We start from the raw sequence: 25,400 nt of genomic DNA, 5'->3' as shown, positions 1-25,400 counted from the left end.
AGATTGTCGGCCAATGTTTGTGGTATAAGTTACACTGAGTTTTTTTCTCCAAATCTCAGAATCCCTAGACTTGAAGAGTTTTCTGAACTTGAAAGATATCGTTTAGGAAAGTCTTCAAATAGAAGGTAATAATATTAAGAATATCCTACTACCTGGAGACTTGAAACAAATCATTTCAAAAAAGAGTCAAAACATTCAAGGAGAAATAACCATTAAAGTTTGACTGTTAGAGACAACACTAAATAGATTATGATGTGTTGAAGTCAAAATAACTTGTTTTCTTGCAATTTTTATTTTGAAACAATTTCAAACTTAGAGAAAACATGCAGGTATAGTACAAAAAAATCCTATATACCCTTTCCCAGATTTGCCAACTGGCAACATTTTGCCACATTTTCTGATATAATGATTTGAAAGTAAATTGTAGATATCTCTGCCCTGTTACTTACAAAAATTTTAGTGTCTGTTTCCTAAGAACAAGGACCTTTTCTTTCATACTCAGAGCACAATAATCAAAATGAGGAAAATTAACATTGACTCAATACTACCATCCCTATTCAAATGTCCCAAATTGTCACAATCATATAATTTATCCGCATTTTTTCCAGTCCAGGATCTAAATCAAGAATACATATTGCACTCAGTAGTCATATATCTTTAGTCCCCTTTAATCTGGACTAGTTTCTCAGATTTTATTTCTTTTTAATGATCTTGGTATTTTGTAGAGGACAGGCCCTTTATTTTGTAGAAAGTTCTCAACTTGGGTGTATTGAATATTTTCTTGTAATTAGATTCAAGTTATGCATTTTTGGAAGGAATATTGCAGAAGGGATGTTGTATCCTTCTCAGAGCATCACATCAGGAAGCCTATTGTGGGTGATATCAACTTGATCACTGGGTTAAGGCAGTGTCGGCCAGGTATTTCCACTACCAAGTCACTGTTTTCCATTATAGTTGAGAAGGAACTTGAGGGGAGATACGTTGAAACTATGTAACTATCCTGTTCTTCAACAAACGTTCACTCATTAGTTTTAGCATTCATTAATGATTCCCGCCTGTATCAAATATTACTGCTGTGATTGCAAATGATGTTTTCAAACTCCATTCTTTCTCTTACATTTATTAGTTGACATTCCACAGTAAAGAACAGCTTTCCCATCTCTCCCTGCCCCCAATTATCTATGTGCCCATTTCATATCAGTATGGATTAATAGATTCTAAATTAATACAATGGGTTATAATAGAAGGGTTAATTTTTAGTTTTGATTGCGTCACTTAATTGCCTGTGCAAACTTGGACAGGTCACTAAATCTCTGTCTGCTTTAGTGTGCTCATGCGTAAAAGAGAAAAGGAAAAGCTATTTTATAGTGTTCTTCCGCAGGTCACCTCTTACAGATTCTCAGAGACTTGTGAACAGTATCCAAGTAATCACACAGACATGTTAACTGGATCCCAGAAGGACAGGAAAGAGAGAACAGGGCAGAAAAAAATATATGAAGAGATAGGCCCAAAGCTTTCCAAAATTTGGAAACAGACATGAATTTATAGAACCCCAAGCAGGATATATATAAATAAAGCCACACCTAATCAAACTGACAAAAACCAAAGATAAACAGAAAATCTTGAGAGCAGCCAGAGAAAAATGACACATTACATACAAGGGAAGTTATAAGAATGACCAGTAAATGTGTTTCTAATTTATCATCAAAAACAATGGAGGTCAGAAGACAATGAAATGACATTTTTTAAGCACCATAAGAAAATAACCTGTTAACTCAGAACTCTACACCAGTGAAAATATTCTTCAGGGAAAAAAAAGAAAAGATACTTTCACATAAAATAAAACTAACATAGTTTGTTTCAAACAGAACTTCACTAAAAACACAAAAACACTAAAAGGTTTTCTTCTGGTTGAAAGAAATCATACCAGACAGAAACTTAAATCTTCATGTAGGAATGCATAGCTCTGGAAATGATTAATACACTGGGAAAAAGAAAAGACTCTCTTTTTTCTCTTAGTCTCTTGAAATATAAAAAACAACACTATCAACCACCTTGACCTAATTGACGTTTACAGAACACCATAACCAGCAAGCACAGAATACATATATTTTTTAAGTGCTTATGATACATTCACTAGCATAGATCATATGTTGAGACATAAAATAAGTAACAATAAATTTCAAAGACTTAAAACATACAGAGTATGTTCTTTAGCCAAAATTAATTTCATTAGAAATAAATATCAAGATATCTGGGGAATATGGGACAGGCCCAGTAACATAGTGGTTAAGTTCAGCGCACTCCGCTTTGGCTCCCCAGGGTTCACGGGTTCAGATCCTGGAGATGAACCTAGCACCACTCGTCAAGCCATGCTGCGGCAGTATCCCACATAAAATACAGGAACATTGGCACAGACGTTATCTCAGCGATAATCTTCCTCAAGCAGAAAGGAGAAGATTGGCAACAGATGTTAGCCTGGGGCCAATATTCCTCACCAAAAACCACAAAATTTATGGGATATTATTTCAAGACTTTCTGTAAATGTACAGCAATTAAGACAGTGTGGTACTGGCAAAAGGGTAGAAACATAGATCACTAGAACAGAATGGAGAGAACAGAAATAGACCTATGCAGATATAGTCAACTGATTTTGAAAATAGATGCAAGGTAATCCAGTGAAGAAGGGAGAGTCTTTTTAAGAAAAAGTCCTGAGATCTATGGACATCCATATGCAAAAATGTAGTAACCTAAACAATACTTCATTACACATAAAAAATTAACTCAAAACGGATCATAGACCTAAATGTAAAATGTAAAGCCATAAAAATTCTAGAAGAACACAAAAGAGAAAAATCTGACCTTGGGTTTGGTGAGGATTTTTTAGGTAAAACACCAAAAGCCAAATCCATTAAAAAAAATGATATATTGGACTTCACCAAAATTTAAAAATTTTACTCTACAAAAGACACTATTATTAAGAGAATGAAAAGACAAGACACAGACTGGAAGAAAATTTTTGAAAGTCACATATATGATAGAGGACTTATAACCAAAATACATATAGAAAATTAACACCCAACGATTGGAAAACAAACATATGCCAATTTAATAAGTGACTAAAAGATGGATCTTCACCAAAGAAGGTATATGGGTGGCAAATACATGGGAAGATGCTTAACATCATTTGTCATTAGGGAAATACAAAGTAAAGCCACAGTAAGATCCTACTACACAACTAGAATAGTTTTTTAAAAAAATTTTATGACAATAAATTTGCTAGCAAGGATACAGTGCACCGGGAGCTCTCATTCATTGCTGATGAGAATGAAAAATAGTAAACCCAGTTTGGAAGACAGTTAGGAAGTTTCTCATAAACTTAAACAAATACTCACCATACAGCTCAGCAATTGCACTGCTAGATATTTACCCAAGTGAATTGAAAACCTATTTCCACAGAACAACTGCAGGTGAATGTTAATAGCAGCCTTATTCACAATCGTTAAAAACTGTAAACAATCCAGATATCTTTCAACAATGGAAGGATAAACAAACACAGTACACCATGCACTGGAATATATTCAATGATTAAAAAATAAAATGTTCATGCAACAACCTGGATGAATCTTTTGTATTTGGTTGATTTGTTTTGTTTTTGTTTTATTAAGACTTTTTAAGACCAGTTTTAGGTTCACAGCAAAATTAACAGGAAAGTACACAGATTTCCCATATACCTTCTTCTCCCCCACCCCCCCACCCCCCCACCCCCCCCCCCCCCCGCCACCATACACAACCTCTCCTACTATCAACATCCCTCTCTAGAGTGGTACAAGTGTTACAAGTGATGAACCTACACTGACCTATCATAATCATTCAAAGTCCGTAGTTTACAGTAGAGTTAGTATGTGATGTTGTACATTCTATGGGTTTAGACAAATATATAATGAAGCCTGTCCATAATTATAATGTCATTTAGAGTTTTTTCCACTGCCCTAAAAATCCTCTGTGCTCCACTTATTCAACCCTACCTGCTAGCCTAACCTCTGGCAACCACACATCTTTTTACTGTCTTCATAGTTTTCCATTTTCCAGGATGTCATATAGTTGGAATCATGCAGCATGCAGTCTTTTCAGATTGGCTTCTTTCACTTAGTAATATGCGTTTAAGATTTTTCCATGTCTTTTCATGACTTGACAGCTCCTTCTTTTTAGTGTTGAATAACATTCCATTGTCTGGATGTACCAGTTTATTTATCCTCTCACCTACTGAAAGACATCATGGATGCTTCCAAGTTTGGGCAATTATGAATAAAGCTGCTATAAACACGTGTGCAGATTTTTCTGTGTACATACATTTTCATTTCCTTTAGGTAAACAGCAAGAAGTGTGATTGCCAGATTGTATGGTAAGAGTGTACTCAGTTTTGTAAGAAACTGCCAACTATTGTCCAATGTGGCTATGCTATTTTGCATTCCCACCAGCAGTGAATGAGAGTTCCTGTTGCTCGACATCCTCACCATCATTTGTTGTTGTCTGTGTTCAATATTTTGGCCATTCTAATAGGTGTGCATTAATGTCTTGTTGTTTTAATTTGCATTTCTCTGATATCATATGACATGGAGTGTCTTTTCATATATTTATTTGCCACCTGTATATCTTCTTTGATGATCTATCACTGTTAAGGTCCTTGCCCTATTTTTCAGACAGGTTGTTTGTTTTCTTACTGTTGAGTTTTAACACTTCTTTGTATATTTTAGGTAACAGACCTTTATCAGATGTGTCTTTCGCAAATATTTTTGCCCATTCTGTGGCTTGTCTTCTCATTCTCTTAACATTGTCTTTCACAGAGCTGAAATTTTTAATTTTCATGAAATCCAGCTTATTAATTACTTCTTTCATGGATCTCGCCTTTAGTATTGTATCTAACAAGTCATCGCCATACCCAAGGCCATACAGATTTTCCCCTACGTTATCTTTTAGTTTTATAGTTTTGCATTTTGCATGTAGGTCTATGATCCATTTTGAGTTAAATTTTGTGAAGGGTTAAGATCTGTGTCAACATTCATTTTTTGCATGTGAATGTCGTCCCGTTATTCCAGCACCATTTGTTGAAAAGACTATCTTTGTTCCATTGTATTGCCTTTGCTACTTGTCAAATATCAGTAGACTATATTGATGTGTGTCTATTCTGGGCTCTCAATTCTGTTCCATTGATCTATTTGTCTATTCTTTCACCAATACCACACTGTCTTGATTACTGTAGCTTTATAATAAGTCTTGAAGTTGGGTAGTGTCAGTCTTCCAAATTTGTTCCTCTCCTTCAATATTGGCTTGGTTATTAGGGTATTTTGCCTCTGCAGACAATCTTTAGAATTATTTTGTTCATATAAAATAACTAGCTGGGATTTTGATTGGGATTACATTGAATCCATAGATCAATTTGGGAAGAACTGAAGTCTTCACTAATTGGGGATATTGACATATTTCTATCCATGAACATGGAATGCCTCTCCATTTATTTAGTTCTTTGTTGGTTTCTTTCATCAGAGTTTGTAACTTTCCTCATATAGGTCATACACATCTTTTGTTAGATTTATACCTAAGTATTTCAGTTTGGGGGGGTGAAATGTAAATAATGTTGTGTCTTTAACTTCAAATTCTATTTGTTCATGCTGTTATATGGGAAAGCTACTGACTTTTGTTTACAGAAATCACTTGCATTTCTATACACCAACAACAAAATATCTGAAAAATAAATGAAGAAAACAATCCAATTTACAATAGGAAGTGAAAGATCCACACAGTGAAAACTATAGGACTTTGATGAAACAAATTGAAGAAGACACCAATAAATGGAAAAATATCCCATTTTCTTGGAATGGAAGATTTAATACTGTCAAGTTGTCCATACCACCTAAAGCAATCTCAGACTCAATGCAATCCCTATCAAAATTCCAAAGTTCTATTCACAGAAAGAGAACCAACAATCCTAAAATTTGTATAGAACCACAAAAGATCCCAAATAGCCAAAGCAATCCTGAGGAAAAAAGAACAAAGCTGGAGTCATCACACTTTCTGATTTTAAACTATATTACGAAGCTATAATAATCAAAATAGTATGGTACTGGCATAAAAATAGACACAGAACAATGTAACAGAATCAAGAGCCCAGAAATAAACCCACACATATGTGTACATCAACTAATATTTTATAAGAGTCAAGAATGTTCAGCAGGGAAATGATAGTCTCTCCAATAAATAATGTTTGAAAAATTGGATAGTCACATGCAGAAGAATAAAATTGAACCCCTACTTCACAGTATCAACAAAAACTAACTCAAAATGGATTATAGACTTAAATGTAAGACCTGAAATAGTAAAATTCCTAGAAGAAAACATGGAGAAAAAGCTTCTTGACTTTGGTCTTGGCAGTGAGTTTTTGGATATGACACCAAAAGCAAAAGTAAAAAAAGCAAAAATAAATAACTGGGACTGCATCAAACTAAAAGTTCCTGCACAGCAAAAGAAACAATAAACAAAATGAAAAGGCAACCTATAGAGTGGGAGAAAATATTTGCAAACCATCTACCTGATAAGGGGTTAACATCCAAAATATATAAAGAACTCATACAACTCAATAGCAAAAACAACTAAAACAATTAGATTAGAAAATGGGCAGAGAACCTGAACAGACATTTTTCCAAAGAGGACATACAAATGGCTAACAGGTACATGAAAAGATGCTCAACATCACTAATCATCAGGGAAATGCAGATCAAAACCACAATGACATATCACCTCAGATGTGTTAGAATGATAACTATCAAAAAGACAAGACATAAGTCTTGGTGAGGATGTGGAAAAAAGGGAACACTTGTGCACCGTTGATGAGATTGTAAATTGGTACAGCTGTTATGGAAAATAGTATGGAGGTTCCTCAAAAAATTAAAAACACAACTACTATATGATCCAGCAGTCCCACTTCTGGGTATATATCCAAAGGAAATGAAATCAGGATCTCAAAAAGATAGCTACACTCTCCCGTTCATTGCAGCATTATTCACAATAGCCAACATATGGAAACAGTCTAAATGTCCCTCTATGGACAAATGGATAAAGAAGATGTGGTGTACATATATGCAAAGGAATGTTATTCAGCCATGAGAAAGAAAGAAATCCTGCCATTTGAAACAACATGGATGGACCTTGAGGGCATTATACTAAATGAAATAAGTTAGACAGAAAAAGACAAATACTGCATACCTCACTTACATGTGGTATCTAAAAAAGCCAAACTCATAGAAACAGAGAGTAGAATGGTGGTTGCCAGGAGATGGGGGTAGGGGAAATGGGGAGATGTTGGTGAAAGGGTACAAATTTCCACTTACAAACTGAAAAAGTTCTGAGGATCTAATGTGCAGCATGGTGACTACAGTTAACAATACTATATTGTATACTTGAAAGTTGCTAAGAGAGTAAATTAAGTGCTCTCAATACCAAAAAAAGGAAAAGAAAGAGATAATTACAACAGGTGACGGAGGTGTTAACTAATTCTATTGTGGTAACCATTTTGAAAACATACATGTATTGAATCATGAGGTTGTACACTTTATACTCACACAATGTTATATGTCAATTATATTGCAATAAAGCTGGAGAAAGCAGATCTCCCTTTTAAGGTGAAGGATAAGTTGTTGCATCTGGCCCCTCCTACAATCAAAAAGGAGGCACAACACCTACTAGGCCTCCTTGGATTTTGGAGGCAACGTATTTCTCCTTTGGGTGTGTTATTCTGGCCAATTTTTGGAATGACCTGAAAGGTTGATAGTTTTGAGTGGGGCCCAGAACAAGACAAGTCTCTGCAACAGGTTCAGGCTACTGTGCAAGCTGCTCTGCTTCTTGATCCACATGATCCAGCTATTCCAATGGTGCTTGAAGTATCAGTAACAGGCAGAGATGCTGTTTGGAGCCTTTGGCAGGCCCCTACAGGTGACTCATAGTGCAGGCACTTAGGATTTTAGAGCAAAGCCCTGCCACCCTCCACAGATAACTACTCCCCTTTTGCGAAAAAGCTCTTGGCCTGTTACTGTGTTTTACTAGAGACTGAACACAGAACCATGGGCCACCAAGTCACCATGCAACCTGAGTTGCTTATCATAAACTGGGTGTTGTCTAATCCCCCAAGCCATAAAGTTGGGCATGCACAGTAGCACTCCATCATCCAATGGAACTGGTATAAACATGATTGAACATGAGCAGATCCAGAAGGCACAAGAAAGGTACATGAAGAAGTGATCCAAATTCCCATGGTCCCCACTACTTTCTATAGTCCTGCTACACTACCTTGTCTCTCTCCCAGCCTGCACCTATGACTTCATTGGGATTTCCCTATGATCAGTTGACTGGGGAAGAGATGACTCAGGCCTCGTTTATAAATGCTTCTGCACAATATGCAGACAGTACCTGAAAGTGGACAGCTGAAGCAATACAGCTCCCCTCTGGGACTCCCCTGAAGGCCAGTGGTGAAGGGAAATCCTCCAAAGAGGGCAGAATTTCAAGCAGTCACCTGGTTGTTCACTTTGCTTGGCAGTAGAAATGGTCAAATGTGCAATTTTATACAGATTCATGGGCTGTAGTCGATGACTTGGCTGGATGGGATGTGGAAGGAACATGATTGGAAAACTGGTGATAAGGAAATTTGAGGAAGAGGTATGTAGATAGACCTCTCTGAATGGGTAAATAATGTGAAGATATTTGTGTTCCATGTGAATGCTCACCAAAGGGTGACCTCAGCAGAGGAAGATTTTAATAATCAAGTGGATAGGATGAACAATTCTGTTGACTTCTTTCCCCAGCCACATTCTGAATCCTCCAATGGGCTCATAAACAAAGTGACCATGGTGGCAGGGATGGAGGTTACGTGTGGGGTCAGCAACATGGGCTTCCACTCACCAAGGTTAAGCAGACTAATGCAACTACTGAGTGTCCAATCTGCCAGCAGCAGAGACCAACACTGAGTCCCTGATATGGTACCCTTGGGTGTCACCAAGCTTCCTAGTGCAGGTTGATTACACTAAACTCCTTCCATCATGGAGGGGGCAGCATTTTGTCCTTAGTGGAGTAGACAGTTACTCTCAATGCAGATATGCCTTCCCTGCAGGCAATGCTTCTGCCAAAACTACCATCTGTGGACTTACAGAATGCCTTATCCACCATTATGCTATTCCACACAGCATTGTTTCTGATCAAGGAACTCATTTCACAGCAAAAGAAGTGTGGCCATGAGCCCATGCTCACAGAATTCAAGGGTCTTACCACATTCTCCACCATCCTGAAGCAACTGGCTTGATATAATGGTAGAACGGCCTTTTGAAAACTCTGTTATAGTACCAACTAGGTCACAATACCTTGCAGGGCTGGGGCAAGGTTCTCCAGGTGACTGTATATCATTTGAATCAGAGTCCAATATATGATGCTGTTTCTCCCATAGCCAGGAATGCATGGGTCTAGGAACCAACAGGTGGAAAAGGGAGTGGCACTACTCACTATTACCCCTAGTGACCCACCAGCAAAATTTTTCCTCCTGTTCCCACAACTTTATGCTCTGCTGGTCTAGAGGTCTTAGCTCCAGAAGGAGGAATGCTTCCATCAAGAGACACAACAAGGATTCCATTGAACCAGAAGCTGGGACTTCCATCTGGCCACTTTGGGCTCCTCCTGTCTCTGAATCAACAGGCAAAGAATGGAGTTACAGTCCTAGGTGAGGTGATTGATCCTGACTACCAAGGAGAAATTGGACTACTATTCTACAGTGGAGGTAAGAAAGGGTGTGTCTGGAACACAGGAGAATCCTTATGGTGTCTTTTAGTATGACTATGCCCTGTGATCAAGGACAATGGAAAACTAAAAAACTCAGAACAAGAAAGACTACAGACCCTTCATAATGAAGGCTTGGTTCACCTTACCAGGTAAAGGACCATGACCAGCTAAAGTACTTACTGAAGGCAAAGGATACGGAGTGGATTGTGGAAGAAGGTAGTTATAAGTACCAACTATAACCGTGTTATCAGTTAAAGAAACAAGGACTGTAATTGTCTTTAGTATTTCCTTTTTATTTTGTTATGAATAGTGATTGTGTGAGTGTGTGTATAATACGTTTGTTTTCTTTGCTCTCTTATTCCCTTATCACGTAACATAAGATGTATTCACTTTATATCATAGTATTTAACTACTATTAATCTTACATTATAGTATTTACAAGGAGAAAACTAAACATAACTCAATGACTTTACTTCCTCTCTGGGAAAGAGTTTAGTGCATTTTCAGTTGTATGCAGGATACTTGAATAATGTTAAGTGAAATGATGACCTTGTTATTGTCCTTATTTGGAGATTAAGTATGGCTTAAGGAGAAACATATCCGTGACAGGTAGACAAGGGATGGACTTGTGATGGCTAATTTTATATGTCAACTTGACTGGGTCACAGGGCGCCCAGATATTTGGCTAATCATTAGTTTTGAGTGTGTCTGAGCGTGTTTCCAGATGAGATTGTACTTGAGTCAGTGGACCCAGTAAAGCAGACTGGACTCCCCAGTGTGAGTGGGCATGATCCAATCCATTGAGAGCCTGAATAGAACAAAAAGTGGACGAAGTGCACCCCATTTTCTGCCTGATTGCAGGAGTTGGAACATCAATCCTCTGACCCCAGCATGGGATCTTTTACACCATTGGCTCCCCTGTTCTCAGGACTTTGGACTCAAACTGAATTACACCACTGGCTTTCCTTGGAATCCAGCTTGCAGACGGCAGATCATGGGACTTCTCAACCTCCACAATCACATGAGCTAATTCCTTATATCATATTATATATATCATATCAGTTCACATATAATCTATTGGTTCCATTTCTTGAAAGTCCTAATACAGACGATTACTAAGAAATGGAATAGGGGTTGGCCCGGCGGCATAGTGGTTAAGTTCACATGCCCTGCTTTGGCAGCCTGGGATTCACTGGTTCAGATTCTGGGCACAGACCTACACATCACTCATCAAGCCACACTGTGGTGGCATCCCAAATAGAACTAGAAGGACTTACAACTAGAATATACAAATATGTACCAGGGCTTTGGGGAGGAAAAAAAAGATGAAGATTGGCAAAAGATGTTAGCTCAGGGTCAATTTCCCTCACTGAAAACCATACTTTTAAAAAGGGGGGGGGGCAGTGGTAATAAATCAGATTAACAGGGTAGAGGTGTCAAGATGGTGGCATAGGCAGACTTTGAACTCACCTCCTCCCACAACCAATTCACAACTACTCTTGGAACAATTACTCCTGCAAGAGAATTGAAAACTGGATAAAAAGAACCCCTGCAACAAAGGACAGTCCTGACTGAGGTGGGAGAGGCAGGAATTACTTTCTGGAGAGAAAAAAGACACCTTCACAAGCTGCAGCACTTCACAGCCAGCCAGGAGCACTCCTAAGGTATGCAGCCATCCCTGGAGGAGTAGAGGACCTGAGCAGGGGAACATTACTGCTATAGGCATCCACTGGCCTCAGCACAACAGAACATGTTTCATAATATATGGCTTTTCTGGCTACTAATAACAACCTGGAATACCCCCAGGAAAGCTATCAGACAGAAGAGAAAATAAAGCTGGCTCTTAAAGAGCCCACATACAAATTCACCCTTTTGAGAAAGCAAACTAAAATCACCAGAAAGGTGCACAGTTCTTTTGTGAAAAGAGACTCACTTGATAGGGTCTGGTGAGACCTCTCCAGGGACAGAGACATTGGCAGCAGCCATTAATGTGACCTATTACAGGCATGCTGACACAGACACTGGAAGACACCATTGGAGATCTCCCCCTGGCCTGTTAGCCCAGGGGTCTTCCCTGCCCACTAGAGCACTGATTTAACCCAGTTCAGCAAAGGCAGGCAACCTGTGCTAGGAACTGGCCACACCCAACAGCAAGCCCTCAGGCAACTTGTGGGCCAGCATAGGCACAGTGCCTGGATTCTCTGCATCCAGGAGAGTGGGTCTGCCTCTGAGGGGCAGGACATATGCAAGTAGTGGGTGGAGTGTGTGGGTCTGCTTCAGGGGGTAAGGGCATGTGCATGGGGCAGGACTGTGTTGACAGTGTGTGTGGACCTGTGGGCAGTGGGACTTAGCTGCAGAAGACTTCAGCTTCTCAGTCACATAGAAGATCAACCCCACTTTCCAAAGCCTGAAAGAATTGGGTGCTCTTGTGCCTGGGGCCATCCCCCCTCAGCTGCAATCCTGAGAGACCTGACATCAGCCTTATAGGCCAGAGGCCTACAGCAAGTTTAAGCCCTTGAGCCTAGCAACCAGCCATGCTGAGGGTCAGCTCACTTAATAGAACAGCTGCAACAGGAGTGTGCTATTACACCTTGCAGCCAACTGTGCTGGGGCTCCCCATGCCCAATAAAGTGATTGAATGATCCATAGCAGCCAAATGCAGCTGAGAATTACAACCGGCCAGCCAGGGGAACAGCCTATCCTCTCTGGGCACCTGCACAAAGAGCAATTCTGTCACAACAGAAGGACACACATAGTCTACACAAGTGTTACTCCTGGAACATTTGGAACTGGTGACAAGAGGGAACCAAACTGCTGGGTTTCATATGGCATCTCTCATATAAGGCCACCTCTCCAAGATCAGAAGACATAGCTGACTCACCCAATACATAGATAAAAACACAAAGAAATAAGTAAAATGAGGAGGCAGAGGAATATGTTTCAAGTAAGGGAACAGGACAAGATCCCTGAAAAAGAATTAAATTAAACAGAAATAAAAAATTGACCTGATGAAGGGTTCAAACAAAAGGTCATAAGTATGCTCACTGATCTTGGGAGAAGAATGGATGAACACAGTGAGAATGTCAGCAAAGAATTGGAAAATACAAAAAAGAACCAATCAGAAATGAAGAATACAATACTGGAAATGAAAAATTCACTAGAGGGACTCAATGGCAGAGTAGATGATACAGAAGAAAAGATCAGCAAGCTGGACAAAAGACTAGAGGAAATCACCCAAACTGAACAGATAAAGAATTAAAAGAATGAGAACAGTCTAAGGGAACTCTGGGACAACATCAAGTACACTAACATTAGTATTATAGGTGTCCCAGAATGAGAAGAGAGAGACAAAGGAGCAGATAATCTATTTGAAAAAATAATAGCTAAAACTTCCCTAACCTAAGGAAGGAAACAGACATCCAAAAACAGGAAGCACAGAGAGCACCAAACAAGATGAACCCAAAGAGGCCCACACCAAGACACATTATAATTAAAATGTCCCAAATTAAAGATAGAGAATCCTAAAAGCCACAAGAGAAAGGGAACAAGTAACACACAAAGGAAATCCCATACGGCTATCAGCTGACTTCTCAGCAGAAACCTTACAGGCTAGAAGGGAGTGGCATGATATATTTAAAGTGCTGAAAGGAAAAAACCTACACCCAAGAATACTCTACCCAGCTGGTTATCATTCAGAATGGAAGGAGTGCTAAAGAGTTTTCCAGACAAGCAAAAATTAAAGGAGTTTCTCACCAAGAAAGCAGTTCTACAAGAAAAACTAAAAGGACTTATTTAAGAGGGAAAGAGAAGGCCATAAATAGGAATAAGAAAATTATCAAAAAAAAAAAAGACAATAAAATCACTGGTAAAGCCAAAAATACAGTAAAGGTAGCAGATTAACCACCTATGAAGATAACATGAAGGTCAAAGGACAAAAGTACTAAAATTACCTATTTCAATGATAAGAGGGTAACAGATACACAAGCACACACACAAAGAAGTTAGATATCAGATCAAAAACATAAAATGTGGAAGGAGAGGAGTAAAAAGTAGAAATTTTAGAAAGAGGTCAAACTAAAGAGACCATCAACTTAATATAGATTGCTATATATGTAGCTTATTCTACATGAACTTCATGGTAATCACAAACCACAAACCTTTAACAAACAAACAAAAAAATAAGAGAAAGGAACCCAAAAATAATACTAAAGAAACCCATCAAACAACATGGGAAGAGAAAAAGAGAAGAAGAAAGGAACAGAGAAGAACTACTAAAAGACGCAGAAAAAAAGTAACAAAATGGCAGTAAGTACAAACTTACCAATAGCTACTCAAAATGTCAGTGGACTAAATGCTCCAATGAAAAGGCACATGATGGCAGAGTGGATAAAAAACAAGACCCATATATATGCTGCATACAAGAGACGCACTTCAGACCTAAAGACACTCACAAACTGAAAGTGAAGGGATGGAAAAATGTACTCTGTGCAAATAGCAATGTAAAGAAAGGTGAGGTAGCAATACTTATATCAGACAAAATAGACATTAAAACAAAAACTGTAACAAGAGACAAAGAAGAGCATGACATAATGATAAAGGGAACAATCCAACAAGAGGATATGACAGTAGTAAATATCTATGCCTCCAATATAGAAGCACCTAAATATATAAAGCAATTATTACCAGACATAGGAGAAATAGACAGAAACACAATAATAGGAGGGGACTTTAACACTCCACTTACACCAATGGATAGATCATCCAAAGAGAACATCAATGAGGAAACATTGGCCTTAAACGACACATTAGACCAGAGGGACTTAGTAGATACACACAGAACATTCCATCCAAAAACCACAGAATACACATTGTTTTCAAATGCACATGGAACATTCTCCAGGACTGATCACATATCAGGCCACAAAACAAGTCTTGATAAATTTAAGAAGACTTAAATAATACCAAGCATCTTTTCTGACCACCAAGGTATGAAACTGGAAATCAACCACAGGAAGAAACTCAGAAGAGCCACAAATATGTGGACATTAAACAACATGCTACTGAACAATAGTTGGGTCAATGAAAAAATCAAAGGGGAAATTTAAAAACCTGGAGACAAATGAGAATCAAAATCTGACATGCCAAGATTTATGGGACACAGCAAAAGCAGTTCTAAGAGGGAAGTTTATAGCAATACAGACCTACCTCAACAAACAAGAAAAATCTCAAATAAACAATCTAACAGTGCACCTGAAAGAACTAGAAAAAGAAGAACAAACAAAACCCAAAATCAGTAGAAGGGAGGAAATAATAAAAATCAGAGCAGAAATAAATGAAATACAGACTAAAAAAATAGAAAAAATCAACAAAACCAAGAGCTTGTTCTTTGAAAAGATAAACAAAATTGACAAACCTTTAGCTAAACTCACCAAGAAAAAAAGAGAGAAGGCTCAAGTAAATAAAATCATAAATGAAAGAGGAGAAATTACAACAGACACCTCACAAATACAAAAGATTATAAGAGAATACTATGAAAATCCATATGAAATGGATACATTCTTAGCATCATGCAACCTTCAAAAACTGAATCAAGAAGAAATAGAGAATTTGAATAGACCAATCACCAGTAAAGAGATTGATAGAGTAACCCAAAATCTCCTAAAAACTAAGAGTCTAAGACCAGATGGTCTCCCTGGGGAATTCTACCAAGCATTCAAAGAAGACTTAATGCTTATCCTTCTCAAACTCTTCCAAAAAATTGAAGAGGAGAGGAAGCTTTCTAACTCATTCCACGATGCCAACATTATACGGATACCAAAACCAGACAAGGACAACACAAAAAAAAAAATTACAGGTCAATATCACTGATGAACATCGATGCAAAAATCCTCCACAAAATACTAGCAAATCGAATACAACAATACATTAAAAAGATCATACACCATGATCAAGTGAAATTTATTCCAGGGATGCAAGGATGGTTCAACATCCACAAATCAATCAACATGATACACCACATTAGTAAAATGAAGAATAAAAATCACATGATCATCTCAATAGATGCAGAGAATGCATTTGACCAGATATGGCATCCATTTATGATAAAAACTCTCAATAAAATGGGTATAGAAGGAAAATACCTCAACATAATAAAGACCATATACAACAAACCCACAGCTAATATCATTCTCAATGGAGAAAAATTGAAAGCTAACCTCTAAGAACAGGAACCAGACAAGGGTTCCCACTTTCACCACTCTAATTTAACATAGTATTGGAAGTTCTAACCTGAGCGATCAGGCAAGAAAAAGAAATGAAAGGGATCCAAATTGGAAACTGTCACTATTTGCAGATGACATGATTTTATATAAAGAAAACCCCAAAGCATCCACTAAAGATCTTTTAGGAACAATAAATGAATATGGTCAAGTTGCAGGACACAAAATCAACATACAAAAATCAGTTGCATTTCTATACATTAAAAAGTGAAGTGGCAGAGAGAGAAATTAAGAATAGAATCCCACTTACAATTGCAACAAAAAGAATAAAATAACTATGAATAAACTTAACCAAAGAGGTGAAAGATCTGTACTATTAAACTATTAAAACATTGCTGAAAGAAATTGAAGAAGACGCAAAGAAATAAAAAGATATAAAATGTCCATACTTGATAAAGCAATCTACAGATTCAATGCAATGTCTATCAAAGTTCCAACCACATTTTTCACAGAAATAGAACAAAGAATCCTAAACTTTATATGGAACAACAAAAGGCCCTGAATAGCCAAAGGAGTCCTGAGAAAAAAGAACAAAGCTGGAGGTATCATACTCCTTCATTTCAAAGTATACTACAAAGCTATAGTAACCAACACAGCCTGGTACTAGCACAAAAACAGACACAGAGATCAATGGAACAGAACTGAGAGCCCAGAAATAAACCCACACATCTATGGAAAGCTAATTATTGACAACAGAGACAAGAACATACAATGGGGAAAGGAAAGTCTCTTCAATAAATGATGTTGGGAAGACTGGAGAGCTACATGAAAAAGAATGAAAGTAGACCATTATCTTACAGCATACACAAAAATTAACTCAAAATAGATTAAAGACTTGAATGTAAGACCTGAAACCATGAAAGTTCTAGAAGAAAACATAGACAGTACACTCTTCGACATCGGTCTTAGCAGCATATTTTCAAGGACCATGTCTGACCAGGCAAGGGAAACAATAGAAAAAATAAACAAATGGGACTACATCAAACTAAAAAGCTTCTGCACAGCAAAGGAAACCATCAACCAAATGAAAAGAAAACCTAACAATTTGGAGAAGATATTCGCAAACCATATACCTGATAAGGGCTTAATATCCAAAATATATAAGGAACTCATAGATCTGAACAACAAAAAATCTAACAACCCAATTAAAATATAGGCAAAAGATATGAGCAGACATTTCTCCAGAGAAGATATACAGATGGCCAATATGCACATGAAAGGATGTTCAACACTATTAACTATCAGGGAAATGCAAATCAAAACTACAATGAGATATGACCTCACTCCCATCAGAATGGCTATAATTAACAAGAGAGAAAACAACTAGTGTTGGAGAGGATGTGGAGAGAAGGGAACCCTCATACACTGCTGGTGGGAGTGAAAACTGGTACAGCCACTAGGGAAAACAGTATGGAAATTCCTCAAAAAATTAAGTATAGATCTACCATATGATCCAGCTATTCCACTGCTTGGTATTTATCCAAAGAACATGAAAACATGAATGTGTAGAGATACATGCACTCTTATGTTCATTGCAACATTATTCACAATAGCCAAGACTTGGAAGCAACCTAGATGCCCATCAAGGGATGAATGGATGAAGAAGATGCAGTATATATACACAATGGAATACTACTCAGTCATAAGAAATGATGAAATCCAGCCATTTGTGACAACATGGATGGACCTTGAGGGTATTATGCTAAGCGAAATAAGTCAGAGGGAAAAAGTCAAATACTGTAGGACCTCACTCAAAGGTAGAAGATAAAAACAACTACAAACAAGGGCTGGCCCCGTGGCCAAGTGGTTAGGTTCACGCGCTCCCCTGCAGGTGGCCCAGTGTTTCGTTGGTTCGAATCCTGGGCGCGGACATGGCACTGCTCATCAAACCACGCTGAGGCAGCGTCCCACATGCCACAACTGGAGGGACCCACGACGAAGAATATACAACTATGTACCGGGGGGATTTGGGGAGAAAAAGGAAAAAAATAAAATTTAAAAAAAAAAAAACTACAAATGAACAAATTGAGAGAGAGATTGTATTGGTGGTTACCAGAGGGGAAGGGTGGAGGGAAGAGGGCGAAAGAGGTGGTTAGGCACATGTGTGTGGTGATGGATTGTAATTAGTCTTTGGGTGGTGAACACGATGTAAGCTACACAGGAATCAAAATATAATGATGTACACCTGAAATTTGCATAATGTTATAAACAACATTACCAAAATAAATAAATACATATATAAGTAAATAAATGATTCACTAAAGAGCCAGTGGAGTTTGGCTCAACCTCTCACTGGGGACCCAACGCCTTATACAAAAGAGTGGGTAAAATGGTCTAGGTTGGCTCCTTTACATGGAGCCCTACACCCTTTGACACCAAAACCCATTGGTGAAGTCCTACTGTGGGCTACAATAAGGATGAGAGAATACAGATGTGTAAGAGTTGATAGAACTACAGTGACAATTTGGTTGAAAATGGAATGTTGAACAGGCTTTAAGTGAAGACGTTATGTCTCCTTTACCTGAATGTTTTACGGGAATGGATATTATCTCTGACTGGAGAACACTTTCCCTTACTAGTATTACAAAAAAGAAGGCATGCAAATCCACCCTTCAAGTAATATTAATTGGATATGTTCAGTGTAAACCAAGCAGTGTAGAACAGAAGCTGGAGTGCAGTGCAGACGCACTCTCTGTACAATAACCGCATGGGGTGGGTACTGGAGCTCAGGGAGAAGCTCCTGAGTAGCTCCTAGTGATGACTAATGGAACTTTCAACTAGAGAATTTCCATTTGAGGAGCAGCTACTGGCTTACTATCAGACATTAATTGAAACTACCCTTATGACTGAAAGACACAAAATGATTCTGAACCTGAAATACCCATGTTGTCTTGAATAATGTTGAAGAAACACTGAGAGGACAGTGCCCAGAAGAGTTCCATTAAAAAATGGAAATGGCTGGCCTAGCGGCATAGTGGTTAAGTTGGAGAGCTCTGCTTCAGTGGCCTGGGGTTCACAGGTTTGGATCCCTTGCACGGACCTACACACCATCAAGCCATGCTGTGGCAATGTCCCACATACAAAATGTAGGAAGACCAGCACAGATGTTAGCTCAGTGACAATTTTCCTCAAGCAAAAAGAGGAAGATTGGCAACAGATGTTAACTCAGGGCCAATCTTCCTCATCAAAAAAAAAAAAAAAAAGGAAATGGTTTATATAGGATCATGCTACCAGGGGGATGCAGGGAGGATACATGCATGAGCAGGCAGCCTCTTTTCCCCTATGACTGACTTTGGAACTGCATGAGGAGCTGCTGGATTCTATCGTCACTTCAACAGTGCCCTATGAACAGCTCTCAACTGACCTACAAAGAGCTGCTTAGCTTACAGATGACAGTTTCAAGGTGAAAAGACAACATCCTGTTTGGAAAGTCACTCCTCCGATCAAGAAAAGTAAAAACAGATCACCTTGCTGAGCCTAGTTGAATACAGTTTTTCTAGCAGTGATGGAAGAATTGAAGAATGGTAAAAGCCCCTATGTTTTGGTTTCTACCAACTCATGGGCAGTGGTCAACAGCTAGGCCAAATGGTCAGGCACAGGGCAGCAGAAACCTGTTCCACTAAAGGAATGCCCATATGGGGCTCGGTCCAGTGGAAATCACTATGGGAATGTGATGGGTGCTTTAAAGTAGGACATGCTGATGTCCATCACAAGAACTCCCTTTCAGGTTTGGAAGGAGATTGGAACTGATGAGTGTATAACCTGGTGTGCTCCTTGAGGTGGTTACCTGGGTCCATGAAGTAAGTGGACACTGTGGGGCTGCATCGCCTTCCCCACTGCATTTTTTCCATAGCACTTACCACCTTCTAACGTAAACACTGTTCTTATTTACTATGCTTATAGTTCATAGTCTGATCCTTCCCACTACAACGTATGCTCCACAAGGCCAGCAACTTCTGTCTGTTTTCACTTCAATGATGTTCCCCAGATGCAAAAATATTTTGTCACACATCTGGCACACAACCAATATCAGGTGAATGAATCATCAGTGTCTGGAAGGGTCTCAGTGCTTCCTTTTATTTCTTCTCTCAAATTTTAGGAATCTTCTTCTTTAATCAAACCATCAATCCCTCACGGGAAGAATTATAAAAAAACAAATTTATATCTAGATTCTTATTTTCAATAAGGAAGTAAGAAGTTGCAGCTCAGGGCAACAAGAAGTTAAGACAAGGATGGAACTGGCCCAGCCCCAGCTCTGCTGGAACAGGAAAATCAATCAGAGAAAAAACACAGGTCAGTGTGGGGAGGGGGTCGTGGGGGAAACTGGTCTCCCCACCTCCTCACATTATGCTAACAGGAACACAGACACATTCAGGTACCCTTGGCCGAAAGAGAAATCAGAGATTCCTGCAGTCACAATGGGGCGATTGGGACAGGAACAAATCTTGCATCACTCAGTCCTCGACAAGGCAGCTGTCTCACGCTATAGAAGAAAATAATCATGAACAAATTTAAGTCACTTGCTGTAACTGGTGAGATTCTGAATAGCCCACTGCATGGTCAAAATTTCCCAAGCAAAAAATCCCCATAACCCAGTCCTGTCCCCTCTGCCCCAACTTCTCCCCACTTCAGGCCTCCAGAGTCTCAGCTGCTGTGAGACACACATCAGAGCCCTGGGCACTGTTGCAGCCTAGGGCAGAACAAAACAGGATGGGGTCAGAGCCCACAGGAGATGAGAATAAAGGAGTAACTACGGGGTGGGTGAGCTCCCCCATGGGCTCCTGTCTACACTATCAGAAGAGTCTTAGAAATCACTCCCCCTCCGTACTTACTTTCAGCCTGAGCAGAGCTCCCTCCTTTTCCATCTGTGGGAAGAAAATATTCTGTGAGAAGCCAGGGAGGAGGCAGGGCCATGAGGTCCTAAAGGAACCCCCTAGTCCTGGACCCCAGGGAAGTTTCCAGAACTGTAATCAGACCCAGGGCAGGATCAGGAAACATGAGGAAAGTACATGTGTGGGGACTGGACCAACCACCCTCCAGGAGGTCTGCCCTCAGCAGGGACCTTCCCTCTGTCCTGTGACTGCTGGGAATCAGGTCCCCATCACCAGACTCATCATGGTGATGTCTGTCCTTCGTCATTACATGTACATTAATAAAGAGTAAGTGTTAGCAAACAGGGCCTGAGACTAGGAAAGCACGTGTGCCTATGGATGGGACTTCCCATTAACGAGGCAGGACAAACTTCCACCTGGACTTGAAAGTCACTGTGGGACAAGAAAACTCAGACCACATGCTTTCCCCACCTGAGTGCTTCTTCCTCCAGATCACAGCTACCACAGCTCCAGTGACCAGCAGGAGAACCAGGCCAGCAACGATGCCCAAAATGTGGATGATGGATTCATGAGATGGCTCTGGGAAGGGAAGGGAAAGTGAGGGCCCTGACCCCAAGGCCTCAGCCCTGACCCTGCTGAAGGTCTCCAGAAGGGCTCCTGATTTCCCTGAGAAGAGGCTCTGAGCCCACGGCTCCCTCCTTACCCCATCTCCGGGTGACGGGCTCAGGCAGCCCCTCGTGCTGCACATGGCATGTGTATCTCTGCTCCTCTCCAGAAGGCACCACCACAGCCGCCCACTTCTGGAAGTTCCCGTCCCCTGCAGGCCTGGTCTCCACAAGCTCCATGTCCTGGGTCAGGTCCTCCCCGACATGCTGCCAAGTCAGGGTGATCTCTGCAGGGTAGAAGGCCAGAGCCCAGCACCTCAGGGTGACCTCACTGTCAGAGATGGGATGGTGGGTCACGTGTGTCTTTGGGGGGTCTGAGGAGAAGGGTCAGAAAATTCAAGAAATTTACATCTTCCTTGGGCCACTGAAGCAGCACTCATGTGAGCATCCTGAGAATGGACAGGACAAGTGGAGTGGGGGAAAGAAGCACAAAACCCAGACACCAGCCTGGGCACAGGCTTCTGGGATAATCTATTCTTTGGAAATTTCTAGAATCAAAATGAGACAGCCCACAGTAGCAGGCAGGTCTCCGAAAGGGGGAATAGCGATGTCACTTGGGTGGAGGCCAAGTGACTCAGAAAAGCTGGAATCAGACCTCAAACACATTACAAAATAAAGCCTGAGAGTGAGAGTCCCATGGTGCCAGAGTCAAAGGGAACTGCTCATCAGTTATTTCAGGGATGGTTTCCCCCTCCATCCCTGGAGAGACTGCGTCCCTTAACTGTCACTAAGAGAAAGGCAGGCCCTCTGGGCAAGTCACTGTCCGATACCCGATCTGAAAACCTAAGCCGACTCAGCCTCGTAACCCACTGGATGAGTGTGCTCAGGCATCGATCGCATTTTCCTCCTCTCCTTGTAGGAGGCCCCCAGCCCGAAGGGAAATCCAGAGGCCCCCTAGCCCCTCGCACCTGCGCGCTGTAGCGTCTCCTTCCCGTTCTCCAGGTATCTGCGGAGCCACTCCACGCAGGTGCCCTCCAGGTAGTTCCTCCAGTACTTCGCATTACCCGCCGCCTCCTTCTTTCGTTTGGAGATCTGAGCCGCCGTGTCCGCCGCGGTCCAGGAGCGCAGGTCCTCGTTCAGGGCGAGGTAATCGGCGCCGTCGTAGGCGTACTGAAAGGGTGCGCGGAGGAGGTGTCCTTGTGGCCCCAAGTAGCAGCCTTACATCAGCTGGAGGGTGTGAGACCCTAACCCCACCCCTGAGGTCAGCCCCGCCCATTTGGCCCCGTCCCGCCCAAACTCCACCTGAGTGAGTAACCCTAAACTTAAAAGGAAACCGCAGAAAGTCCCCGCCGGCTCTTCCCGGGTCTGGGGGCCGGGCGGGTCCCGCAGCCTCAGGGTGAATCTCGGACCCGGAGACTCGGGGAGACCCCGGCCCGTCCGTGGGGATAGGGGGTCGTGACCTGGACCTTGGCCCGCGTCGCTCACCGGCCTCGCTCTGGTTGTAGTAGCCGCGCAGATTGTTCAGGTTCCCCCGGAAAGAGTGTGCGAGGCCCGTAGCGCGCTGCGTCTCTTCTTCCCAATACTCCGGCCCCTCCTGCTCCACCCACGGCGCCCGCGGCTCCATCCTCGGACTCGCGGCGTCGCTGTCGAACCGCGCGAACTGCGTGTCGTCCACGTAGCCGACTTCGAGGTACCAGGACTCCCCGAGGCCGGGCCGGGACACAGCGGTGTGGAAATACCTCATGGAGTGGGAGCCTGGGGGCGAGGAGGGGCTGAGACCCGGCCGACCCTCCTCCCGGTGCGGGTCCCCGGGTCCCAGGGTGATGGGGCCGGGAGGGGGAAGGGGGGAGGACTCGGGAGATGGAAAAGGGGCGACAGAAGGGGAAGGGTGGAGACTTGGGATGGGACAGGACGGGGCGAGGGGCCCTGGGGGACGGGGGCTAGGGTCAGGACGCAGCGGGACCGAGGTGGGGGGAGGCTGTCTGGATCTGGGTCCGCGGTAAAGCGCCTTCCCCGGGAGTCCTGCGCCCCCGCCGCGCGGTCCCCTCGCTCCGACCCCCGCAGAGGCCGTTTCCTCCCGACCCCGCACTCACCCGCCCAGGTCTCGGTCAGGGCCCGGGCCCCCGACAGCAGCGCCATGAGGGTTCGGGGCGCCAAAACTCTCATCCTCGGGGTCTGGGGATCATCTGAATCCTGGAGGGTCCGTGGAGGCTTTTTGACCAGGAACCGCAGAGACGCTGACTGGCTTCTCTAGAAACCGCACACCCAATGGGAGTGAGAACTGGGGCCGCGTCCTGAGTCTCCAGGCGGAAGGACCTGTCGCAGATTGTGAGAAGCAGAAGTGAAACTCAGGGAGACCAGGGCTCCGCGACGCTGAGCTTCCTCGCCCCAGACACTGCCCTCAGGCCTCAGACCCTCGGCCAGGGACCTGGGACTTTGCCCTGATCCCTCTCCTCCTGCACCGAGAGCTCTTTGTCACACCGTCTCCCTGAGTCCTGGCCCGGGGGCTGTCTGAGGAAACCAGGGAGAGACCCCCAGGCTGGGCTCAGCCACTTCTCCTCCTCTTACTGGAATCCCACTCCTTGAACTGGATTCCCTGCCTCTCACCCCTGACCTCTCCCCTGGACTCTTCTAGAAGAAAACTCACCCCCAGGGAACTTGACGCCAGAGAGTGAGCTCGCCGTGGGAATAGAGATGGAGGGACAGGGGTTTTCTCAGTAAACCTGGAGAGAATGTGCCTGAAAACACCAGACAGAGGTTCTCATAGAGACCGGGTTCCTTTTTTTCATTAACTACAGTGGGTAACACGATCTTGAAACCCCTGAATATCAGGAATCTAATCTGTGAAAGAAGTGATTTAGGCCCCTTCGTATATCAAAGTGTCTAAACAGCGCTGCAGTCAGACTCATAAAGCTCTTAAGTGTTACTTTCCAGTCAGTATATCTGTGACTCCAGGTTGTTGTATTTCAAAATGATCTTCATTCCCTCGTTTGTCCCTGTGAGTCCCTGACATGTCTTCACTACAGAGTCACTCACAGAAGCACAGTTTGTTACTGTGTGTTAATCAAATTAAAGTTGCAAGTTGTCATTGCAGTCAAAATGCCCTTTACAAGTGCTCATCTATTGCGTATTTTTATAAGTAATTCACATCTAAGCAAGTGTGCATATTTTTTGGAGACATTATTGTTTTTCAAACTGATTAATATAAGGAGGCAATTAGTTTTTAGGCAGCCCCACAGCATGAATTACAAACCAAATGCGAAGAATACCCTGCCAGGCTTGTAGATATATTTAAAGTTCCTTGAAACAATATGTTTAAATCTGAGGACTCCACTGCTTTAGAATTCCTTCCCTCTGCTTCTTCTCCTCACCCCTGCTCCTCCAGCCCTTCTCTCTGTCCTCTCACCCCTCAGGCCCCCTTCTCCCCTTAGTCTCCACCACCCTCTCACTCCTGAATTGTGGCACCAGCGCCACCCTCTCACCTGCCACCCATGAACTATCCTCCCCGCAGGAGTCAGTGATCCTGCTAATGTGAGTCAGGAGGTGTCATTTCTTCACTAAAACACTCCAATGGCTCCGTCTCACTCTTGGGAAGCCTCTAGAATGCAACACACATGAGCACAGGGGCTTTGGGCTGTTTAGGTCAAAGTTGTGTGTCCAGCATCTAAAGCCATTCCTGGTACATAGGCATTAAATTAGCTGTTGAATGAATGAATGAAGTATGATTGCATTAAAATTTAATTTCATTGTGTAAAAATCATAAAATGAAAAATAGAAAAAAGTTAGGAAAGATTTTATTTTAAGCAACTAGTGTGCATATCAGTTCATAAATTCATTCATGTGGAAAAAATGCTATGTGCTTAATA

At 41.7% G+C, this 25,400-nt stretch overlaps 2 protein-coding genes across 26 annotated transcripts in view; both read right to left on the bottom strand.

The window, feature by feature from the left end:
• Positions 1–25,400, bottom strand: part of LOC106825028 (class I histocompatibility antigen, Gogo-B*0101 alpha chain) — a 192,503-nt gene that overhangs the window by 124,403 nt on the left and 42,700 nt on the right. The gene's annotated exons all lie outside the window — the stretch shown is intronic.
• Positions 3,785–24,588, bottom strand: LOC106825025 (saoe class I histocompatibility antigen, A alpha chain-like). The gene is made up of 7 exons (XM_044775029.2): positions 23,628–24,588; positions 23,020–23,289; positions 22,503–22,730; positions 21,633–21,908; positions 21,401–21,508; positions 20,930–20,962; positions 3,785–20,580 (listed from the first exon to the last, which is right to left on the bottom strand). Exons 1-7 carry the CDS (start codon positions 23,698–23,700, stop codon positions 20,576–20,578), a joined length of 993 nt encoding a protein of 330 aa, XP_044630964.1. The 5' UTR covers positions 23,701–24,588; the 3' UTR covers positions 3,785–20,575.

Source organism: Equus asinus, chromosome 8 (assembly GCF_041296235.1).
Source record: "Equus asinus isolate D_3611 breed Donkey chromosome 8, EquAss-T2T_v2, whole genome shotgun sequence".
NCBI classification, from domain to species: Eukaryota; Metazoa; Chordata; class Mammalia; order Perissodactyla; family Equidae; genus Equus; species Equus asinus.
The sequence above is the reverse complement of the archived record's forward strand: the minus strand, read 5'-3'. Positions and strand labels throughout refer to the sequence as shown.

What these genes read in the sequence shown, in the direction of transcription:
- LOC106825025 (XM_044775029.2), bottom strand. Translation starts at nt 23,700, where the DNA reads ATGAGAGTTTTGGCGCCCCGAACCCTCATGGCGCTGCTGTCGGGGGCC. An exon ending in GGAGACGCTACAGCGCGCAG is followed by an intron (nt 21,909 to 22,502) that starts GTGCGAGGGGCT and finishes CCTTCTCCTCAG; the next exon opens with ACCCCCCAAAGACACACGTG. An exon ending in CTGGAGGAAGAAGCACTCAG is followed by an intron (nt 20,963 to 21,400) that starts GTGGGGAAAGCA and finishes TTCTTCCCACAG; the next exon opens with ATGGAAAAGGAGGGAGCTCT.